Source organism: the organism of the source record quoted next, unplaced genomic scaffold (genome assembly GCF_019419815.1).
Source record: "Pyrus x bretschneideri cultivar Hongxiangsu unplaced genomic scaffold, Pyrus_bretschneideri_v1 Contig2, whole genome shotgun sequence".
Classification (NCBI taxonomy): domain Eukaryota; kingdom Viridiplantae; phylum Streptophyta; class Magnoliopsida; order Rosales; family Rosaceae; genus Pyrus; species Pyrus x bretschneideri.
The window spans coordinates 13,236,090-13,246,604 of NW_025999501.1; the positions used below are offsets into that span (position 1 = coordinate 13,236,090).

At 37.6% G+C, this 10,515-nt stretch overlaps 1 protein-coding gene across 1 annotated transcript; it reads left to right on the forward strand.

Annotated features, from left to right (window-relative positions):
* The first annotated feature begins 1,685 nt into the window (after positions 1-1,685).
* LOC103949370 (zinc finger protein 10-like) lies at positions 1,686-3,077 on the forward strand. Its single transcript, XM_009360476.3, has one exon. The coding sequence runs from the start codon at positions 1,892-1,894 to the stop codon at positions 2,870-2,872; it is 981 nt and encodes a 326-aa protein (XP_009358751.2). The 5' UTR covers positions 1,686-1,891; the 3' UTR covers positions 2,873-3,077.
* Positions 3,078-10,515: the final 7,438 nt, after the last annotated feature.

Here is a 10,515-nt window from a genome sequence, read left to right on the forward strand (position 1 = left end):
GTCAATGATTAGTTTTTCATTAAAATTAAATGCATCGATAGGTTAAATTGTGATCTTACTCTTTTGATAACGTACAATATTAAATTTGTTTGAATATATACATAGGTACATGATTTATAAGTGCAATCATATGTGTAAATCTATTAATAAACTTGATTAGGCCAAGTTGTACAATTGTTCTGTTGTAGGTTTTGTTATGTTTGCGGTTTTCTGTTCAACAAAAATGTAAATAAATAAAAGTCCGATTTATCTCGCACAATTTAGTTTTTTGAGATTTAAAATCAATAGAAGTGATCATTGAGATTGTTTATTGTTAATAATTTTGGTTATTTTGTTAAAAATCTCCATTAAATTGAAGAAACTACCAATTCAATTTGAAGGGTTGATTTAACAAAAATGAAACTACCAATTCAATTTGAAGGGTTGATTTAACAAAAATGCCCTCAATTTAATAGAAAATTTTGACGGAATGACCAAATTTTTTAACAATCTCAGAGATTACTTCTGTCAATTTTAAATCTCAAAAACCAAATTAAAAGAGTTATACCAATCTCAAAGATCATTTTGGCTCAGTTTGGATAAAAAGCTAAGTTGATGTAAAGGAGTGAGAGAAGATCAAAATATAGGAATTGGATCCCCTCCGGATCTAAAAGGAGCTAAGCCCACTAATCAATGAATCCGGACCATTGAAATTTAATCCAACGACTACAATTATTATAACTTTTAGAGGGACCCATTGTTTGTAACAGTTAGATCAAATTTCAATGATCCGGATTCATTGATTAGTAGACTCAGATCTCTTGGATCCGGAGGGGATCTAGTTCCCAAAATATAAACCTGGAGCAATCTGCACGATCGCCATTGCTTTTTCTCTTTTTCTTTCTTTAAGTATGAGGTGTTTTCTTCTCTTTCCAATACTGGATGTGTCTTGGCCCTCGGGCTGTGTTCTAGATCTTGTTACGTACTTGCCAGAAGTTCAACAACGGACGGCTTCTTGTCAACCCAGACGACTACGAACAATATTCGGCACACGTGTATATCTTTGGAATATGAGTAAAACAAAAGAATTGAAACAAAATCGTCAAGGCTACCTTTCTGCTAATTAGTCTTTTAGCCTCTTAATCTAAGTTTACTGTTCAGTGAGAATTATACTTGTAGTTATATATGATATGTTGACCGATATGATATATATGTTAATTAGTTGGAGAAATTAATTCGTTTAAATACGATTTATCTTCTTGACGGCCTTAATTTACTGTATATAGTTATAAATTGTACATTATCTTATTGTGTGACGGTCGCACTCTGAAGTTTGAATGTCTCTAGTGATATAATAATGATGATGCATGATATCATGTGTAGCCTGATTGTATATGTAATTTAAGTACAAAGGAGGAGGAATTGAAGCATCTTGGCACTCTTTTACATAAGGAGATTTCAGTCAGTTTGTTTCAGTTTGTCTCTAAGCATCCTCAACTTACAAGAGGGACTCATCAGATCAGGACCCGCAACAGTGATTTATTATATGTTAAACCATTAATTGCTTCCCCCTCCAAAGAAAAAAAACAGAGAGAAAATATAAGTACTGACTGCAAGCCAACCAGAAATACTAAACAAAAAGAAAAAGTTGCTACCATTTTATCAGGCAAGGCATAGAGTATTTGCCACTTTGATTACCTTCCAATCAAACATCACCCTAAGCAACCTCTCAGACGTCCTCGGCTCAGATCAGTCCATGTACTTTTCAGACTCCAACTTAAATATATACACTCAAATATTATTGCACTTCTTTCATAACCCCATCTACTTTGATTACCCTTCATCTTTTTTTATATTTTTTGGAATTTGATTTTCCTTACAATTGAGCCTTGCGGCAGAGAGTAGTGCAACAATGGAACAAGCACGGTATTGGATGTGGGCAAAGCGCAAACACAACAGCTTGAGTTCATCCAATCACGATCATCATGTTCAAGTGCCAACTTCAAACGATGATTCATGGGAAGAACAAGCTTTCGCCGAAGACGCAGCAGGGCCTCTCGGAGGCTGCATATGGCCTCCGAGATCTTATTCTTGCAGTTTCTGTAGGAGAGAGTTCCGTTCAGCGCAAGCTCTGGGCGGCCACATGAATGTTCACAGGAGAGACAGGGCTAGACTAAAGCAGTCTCCAAATGACAAAACTGCCCTTCAAAACAACCTTCATCATCATCAGGATCATGATCATTCTGTCCAAAATAGTGCTAATAATCCCTTTTCATCATCTTTGGGTAGTTTCCAATTCCCATCTCGTCAAGTTTGTGCCCTGGTTTACAACCCTAAAAACCCTAGTTCCGATCCCGGTATTATTGCAACTTCGTCACCGTCCTCAGTTTCTAAGCTTTCAGCTCAGCTACCATGTAAAAAGAATTGTGCTGAGCAAACCCTGATCCCACCTTCTTCTTCTTCTGCATCTTCTCCTCAATCTTGGTCAGTCTTGGGCACAAACAGATATCATAACAACAAATCTGTGGCGAGAGATCATATTGAAGGAGAGAAGATTTCGAGAGTTGTAGAATATTCTGGATCTTGTAGGGCAAAAGGTGATCACCATGTGGCAAATAATGATCATAATTTGTCTGTGAGCTTGAATTTGGTTGTCCGCTGTGCTCGTACTTCTGTCTCCAGTGACGGTGATGAGGCTATAGTTAGTTGCAAGAGAAGAAGAACGGATGAAATCCCATCATCGATACCCTTCTTCCTAAAATCAGGTTCTGTTGATAGAGTACATCATCTCCAACCAGCTGAAGGGTTTGAATTTAGCTCCAGCTCTATAGAAGAATTGGATCTTGAGCTCAGGCTTGGTGACCGACCTAAGGTAATTAAAGTTAATAAGTAGCAGAGAGAGGCAATATCAAGTGCTGATCATATAAACATATAAGTTTACTGCTTGACCTTTTGCTGGTCTTGTCTGTTTGATGAAATCCTCCTTAGTTTGCACCTTTTTCCCCTTAATTTCATATTTGAGGCCAAGGCCTCTGACTTTGTTTAATTTGATTTCATCCTCTTGGAGTGCTGTATGAATTTGTGTAGGGTGTAACAACCACCGTATGGGAGTTACAGAAAAGGATGAAATTAATTACGATTTGTCTTTGTTGATAATCACAATGCATCTCAGCTTACGATTTGTCATTGTATATAATTGTTTGCTCCTTGACAGGATCCTTACAAATTAATAAGTTCATAAAAATTACTTAAGAAAGAGAAATTTAGGATTCTGAGCGCCTTTCAAGTGCAATCATTATCTTCATGTAGCTTTGTATGCTGAGTTTTTGAGATGGAATAGATGTATACCAGTATATAACTTTTACGAGTAAACAATTCTGCATATAATTAGGATGTAGAGTTTTTCCAAGATATTTCTCATGCATCCACAAGGGGAGCTCCAACTCCTTTCTCTAGTCTAAATATCAACTGTGATTAGAATTAACTTGAGCTGAGCTTAACCAACGCAACAGCTCTCCACTCTGCACTCAAGTTCAAATTCTCTTGCTTACAGTTTAGATGGATTTAACATATGTAGAATTTTGTTTGGGAAAAAAAAAAACTTTGAGGTAAGCTTGTTATAGGCTAAGCAGTAAATTTGACTATAGTAATGATATCAAAAACATGCTGAGTGCAGTTAAGAGTTTAGAAGTTAGAAAGAAAGAGAGAGAATTTGATTGTGGGGCTTGAAGGGTGAAGAAACTGACTAAAAATTGCATGGAATATCGTGACTCTTTTTCCCATTCAGTACTACCTCAGTGACATTCCGTCAGATAGGGTCATAGACAACTCAACTTACACACACAAAAAAAAAAACAAAAAAGAAAAAAACTCGAGACTCTCCAGAGAGATGACATTTTCAAAGCCACATAAAGTCAGATACTTCCCAACATCGATTCTCTTTTCTCTTGTATTTTTATCATCACCTCCGTCAGATCTCTTTTGTTTCAGTTTTTTGTATCCTCTCCCGCTAAAATCCATTTGCTTGTGTTATCTGTCTCACTTTTTTATCTCCCCCTTCTCTTCTCAAATCTGTCCAAAATTGCCACCAACTCAACGGAATCAATCTAATTAACTATTCATTACCATCAGACTATATAATTAAACCAACTTTCTTTAATCACGAAAGAGAATATTATCGTCTCACCACCTCTGGGCCGCTACATAACTAAGCATCTTTTGGATCTTCTTGTGTTATTCATCGTATATTTTATTTTCAAAAGCCGATGATAAAACCCTAATTCTTGATTTTTTTATTTTTATTGTTTTTATATTTTAGTTTTAGAAACAACATCCCCAAAATAATTATATAAACCCTAACCCTAGGGCGATCATTCTGCTGCGTTCTTTAAAATTTCAACCTTTATTAACACTGAGCCCGAACTGTGTCCACTTTAATGAGTTTCACAGGGAAAAATATGAAAATGGCAATTATTCGGAAGGAATTTAAGTCGCACCCAACAATTATATTCCACAAGAAGATATGAATCGATGATTGTTTTAATGATTTGAGAAGCTTTCGATGTAGGACTTTGTTTTCTACGATGCATGTGAAAATGAAAGGCAGAATATAAATTTAAAACAACCAATGCATGTTTGTGTAATGTGTACAAGGACGGGGCTTGTTAATTTAGGGAAAGCGAGATTGTTTGCTTCGGCTTCTACGAAGTGCTACATCTATGTAAAACGGTTTTAATGGCGATTGGTTGGGTTTTTCTCTTCATATATTAAGATATGAGTTGGACAGGTCTGATAGTTTTGCAGAGAAGTTTTAAAGGGAAGTGGCAGTGGTGCACATGGGATTTCAGATGTCGTTTTTCTCTTCTCTATTTAAGGGGCGGTACTATAGAATGGAGTGAGAGAATGAGATAATTATTCTGAGCAGCTCCCAAACCACTGTTTAAAGAATGAGAATTTTTTTTACCAAAAAAAAAAAAAAAGAATGAGAATTTTGAAGAATAAATTCTGGGGTTATTAGGTGGGTGTGTTGCGAGTAATTGTTTATATGTTGTTTGACAACTAAGGGTATATTTGTCTGGGAAGGAGTTCCAGCTCTCACGAGCTCACTTCACTACTTCACGAGCTCAGTAAGTATTGATGCTAGCTATTTGTGTATTAATCACAAAACAAAATTGGAAATTCGTCTTTGAAATTTGATTTAATTTTTTTTTTGTCAAACGATGAATTTGATTTATTTGAACTTTGCTCTGTAAACTTAAATTTGTCGGCACTGAGCTCTGAACTTGTTAGAAACTTAAAATATAGAGCTAAAGTTGTTTTGAGGTTGGAGTTTGAGTGAATTTATATAGGGCCCCTTTTTGTTATATATGATCCGTTAGCATAAGCCTATGGCATAAAAGACTATAACACACATCAAATGCAATTACTTTTGCAATTCTTCATTAAACTCAGATTGCTGCATCACAAGATACATGTCCATGTTTATGTACATCATGCTTAGAAGCACTACTATAAAAAAACACTTTGTGTGACGAAATAAGTTTGTTGCGCCAAGTATGATTTCGTCGCTCAAAACCTTGCGGGACAAAAGTTTTGTCACGCATGGTTTGTCGCACAAAACTCATGACAATAGGGTTTGCGCGACGAAAATTAATCTTCATCGCACGAACATACTTTGCCCGACGAAGTATATTCATTGTGCAAAGATTTTTAGTTTTTAATTTTTTAATTAAATTAAATTAATTTAATATTTTACGCGACAAAATATATTGTTTGCGCGGCGAAATATTTTGTCGTTCAAGGTTTTTTGACTTTTTGTTTTATTATTTCTCTTATTTTAATTTAATTATATCAATTGTTTGCGCGACAAAATATTTGGTAGCGCAAGATTTTTTTAATTTTTACTTTTTTAATTTAATCGTATGACTTTATTTTTTTAATTACTTTAATTTAAATTGATATATTCAAAGTAAACTTACATATGAAAAATAGTGATCAAATTATCCAATATATATAATATATTAATGTACACATAAATTAACAAAGTATAATAATAAAATCCTAGTCTATTGTGGTGGTTATGGTAGGGGATATTCACACGTCCCAATCTCGATGTCCAAGGGACAGCGGGATGGCCATGTGCTGGCCGACACCCGAGGGTGATGCAAGCCATTTAATGAATGCATATGCTGAGACATTGGAAACATGCATATAAATTTCTTGCACACTACACAATATAATAATATTCAACTGTTAATAAAATGATAGTGATAATGCATGACATGTTCAGAGCATACATCTAATTCAGAATACAAGCGAAAAGTGCTATTACAAGTGATGTCAAGAGCAGAGAGGATGGCACGATATCACTGGTAAGTGAATGCCTCGTAACTCGGATCGTATGCCTTGCTCTTATTTCCTAAGGGGCGCAAAACAAAACATGAGTGGACCAAGTTGATATATAAGTAATACTGAAGCAGTTATTCATCAACGTACTAACCCCCAAAGTTTTATGAAAACTCAATAGTATAATATGTAATGGGTTTTCCGAAAACCCTAGCATGCCATAAAACCTTCGTAAAACATATACCATATATAGTGTGCTAAATAGTGGTGTCAGGATCGCCTTAAGGCATAGAGAACTCTTCATTCGCTCGTAGGCTCCTACAGCACCCACCCAAAGGCATATAATGACCACTAGATAAGCACAAAAATCATTGAACATAATACTTTCGAACATAAGTACATATATCTCGATGGAGCTCAGTAACTAAAACATCATATCATAAAACATATTCGTAGTATATAGTCATCAATCATATATACCACGAAGAACGTAAAACCGATAAAGCATGAATATCATAAAGCAGAAATCCAATTTACTCATAAACGTTTCATAAAACTTCACCATTAAATCATGGTTTTCATGTATGCATTTTTAATAGTAAAATACATATTTTAGAAGGGGTCCACTCACAGATACTCCGTCTTCAAAGAGCTGTGTGAAATAGAAGGGATGGAAATGCTGCTAATAATAGCACCTAAGCACATAAAGGGTCCCATTAATAAAACTTTATCATAACGATTAAATTTCAGAAAACGGACGTCATAAACAGATCCAGGATGTCGAAAAACATAAGGCCGAACCTCAGGTACCTCCACTCACCGTCACACGTGCCCTCACGGGCTGCCTATAGGGTGGCTACCCTGACAGCTATGCAGTCGAGATTGGTCGCCAAAAAGTTGGCCGGAACAGTTGTCGGTGTCGCCGTGATCGCTATTATGGACGACGGCAGAGGCACGTGTGCTTCACGTGCCGGCATAAGCGGCCCTTCACGAGCACCCACGAGTAGGCTCACGCACCACTCACGCGTGGCCTAGGTTATGGGTTGGGCCGATTCTGTTTGGGTTTAAGCCTGTGTTGGGTTTGGGCCTGAGGTGGGTTTGGGCGGGGGTAATTGGGCTTGGGCCTTGATTCTAGGCTTAGGCAATTGGGCTGGGTACTTGGGTTTAGGCTTGAGCCTATTGGGCTAGGTAACCTGGCTCAAAGGAATCTGGTTTGAGGGTTCTCGAGTCGGGTCGACCTGGTTTCAGACCAAGGTTTGGCCGATTTTTTGGCACAAATTCAAATGCCTATAACTTCTTTGATATTCAACCAAATCAAGTGATTTAAAAACCAAAGTTGTAGTACTCAACGAGATGAAGAGAATGATACTTTGTATAATGGCCAACTCGTTGTGGTTTGGCCAAAAAACTCTCGAAAGTGGAAGTGATCTTCGAAAAACTAGGAAAAGCTACTTGGAGCTATTTTCTGTAATTAACACATATGTACAACTTAAAAAAAGCTTCGATCTAACCCTAAAACACATCCCAAGGGTTTCTAGAAGCTTACCTTTGTCGAAAAATTCCCAACAACCACCGCAGCTCAGTCAAGGAAATGATCACCGTGACTGCCACGGTAGAGCACCAATTCAACCTAGGTTTCTCAGGGTTGCACGTCTAGTTGGTGGTGATGGTGGTTGCTGTATGTGATTTTTAGATAGGGGAAGGAGAGTTTGCACAGAGAGGGAGCTCAGGGGAGAGGGGAGAAAGTTAGAGAAAATGAAGGAAGATGAGAAAGTGATGGGAGAGAGAGAGAGAGAGAGGGGCAAAGAAAAGAAAATCCAAAAATTAAGGGGGAATCCAGATTGGGTAAGGGGATAGGGGACAAAAATCTCCATGTGGGTCCTTTTGGTTCGCAATTTAAGAACGTAATATACGAAACACAGAATATCTGAAGTCGTTCGACGTTCGAATCTAGAATCTTCATTATAAATCTGAATTCGAATCCGTTCATGCCTTTGCATTCAGTAGCAATGAGTACGATAAGAATATATTATTAGAATTAAAACTGCGCGTTTCGACGAAATGGTCAAATAAAGTCAACTCAAGGATAATTCGGTAATTTCATAAATCTAACAGTATGAAAATACACTTAAATGTGGGATGAGGTTTCACAATCTACGCCTTTAAAAGAATTTCATCCTCGAAATTATAGTCTCAAATAAATAAGTATGAATATTGACTCCTCACAAATCCTTTGTTTCCCACGTCGCTTCCTCGATTGCATGGTTCCTCCATAACATTTTAACTAATGGAATGACTTTGTTCCTCAAAGTTTTATCTGTCGGTCGATGATCGCCACTCGTTCCTCAACATAACTCGCGTCCTGTCTCACCTCTAACGGTTCTGACTGAATAACATGAGAGGGATCTAGTACATACTTCCGAAACATGGAAACATGAAATACGTCGTGTATCTATGACAACTCTAGTGGTGGCTCTAATTTATAAGCAACTGCACCAATTCTCTATTCGGTAAAGGCCAACATATTGAGGACTCAACTTCCCTCGCTTACTAAAACAAACTACAAAATTCTAGGGCAACAACTTTAGGAAGACAAAGTCACCAATCTCGTACTCATGATCCTTGGAATGTCGGTCTGCGATGCTCTTCTGCCGATCTTAAGCTGACTTCAAATTTCTTTTAATTAACCGGATGTTAGTATTAGTGGTGTCGACAATTTCTGGCCCCACCAACACTCGCTCACTGACCTCAGTCCAACACAACGGTGTCCGACACGCTTCCCATACAGTGCCTCGAATGATGCAATGCTAATACTGGAGTGGTAGCTGTTGTTGTAGGCAAACTTGATCAATGGCAAATAGCTATCCCAACTACCCTTCCATTGAAGAACAGACACTCTTAACATGTCCTCTAAAGTCTAAATCGTCCTCTCAGATTGACCATTGATCTGTGGATGATAGGCGTTGTTGTACAACAGCTGAGTATTCATGGCGTCATTGAATGTTCTCCAAAATCTGGAAGTGAATCTTGGATCTATGTCCGAAACAATGATGACAGGTACACCAAGAAGTTTAACGATATTATCATTGAATAGCTGAGCTAACTTCTCTTGTGTGTAGATTTGTTAAACAGGTAAGAAATGAACAGTCTTGGTGAGTCGATCCAAAATCACCCAAATGCCATCATAACTCGACTGCGTGCTCGGAAAACCATACACAAAATCCATAGTGATGTCTTCCCACTTCCACACTGGTATAAGGAGATTCTGCATCAGCCCTTCAAGTTTTTGTCTATCCACCTTCACCTACTAGCAAATAATACATCTTTTTACATACTTTGCCACATCCTGTTTCATCCTATACAAGTAGTAAAACAAACAGATAGTGTGATACAATTTGGTACTCCCCAGATGCATGGCATACGTGGAGATGTGAGCTTCATTAAGAATTTCATTCTTCACCACTTCTTTGTCCTTAGGCATAAACAGCCTATTTCCCATCACCAAGGCTCCATCTTTCCGAATTTTTAAATCTCGCCTAGAACCATTCTGCACCTGTTCCTTTAGGTCTGCACACTGTTAGTCAAGTTCCTGAGCTTTCCAAACCAAATCCACCAAAACAGGCCTAATTTAGCAGTGTGCTAACAATGCTCCCTGTGAATCTGGTGTCACAGTAACATTGGTCTCTCGAAGAGAAAACAATAGTGGAACATATATAGCTCGAAGGGAGGCACACTGTCTATAGGATTTCTGGCTAAATGCGGTCGCTACGACGTTTGCGTGACCAGGATGATACTCAATAGTGCAATCATAGTCACTAATGAGTTTCATCCATATTCGCTGCCTCAAACTCAACTCCTTTTAGGTGAAGACATACTTCAAACTCTTATGATCGGTAAAGATGAAGCACTTCTTGCCATACAAGTAATGTCACCTGATTTTTAGAGCAAAGACTACTACTCCAAGTTCCAGATCATGAGTAGGGTAGTTTCTTTCGTGAGTTTTGAGCTACCTGGAAGCATAGACAATGACTTTCTTATGTTGCATTAGAACACAACCCAGTCTCAACAAGGATGCATCATTGTAGATCTCAAGCTCACCGTCATCGTCTAGAAGAGTAAAGACGTAATCGCTGTTTAAGCTCCTGAAAGCTTTATTCACAATTCTCATCCCATTCAAATTTAACCCCCTTT

Excerpts from the sequence above, each read along its gene's own strand:
- LOC103949370 (XM_009360476.3), top strand. The coding sequence starts at position 1,892 with ATGGAACAAGCACGGTATTGGATGTGGGCAAAGCGCAAACACAACAGC.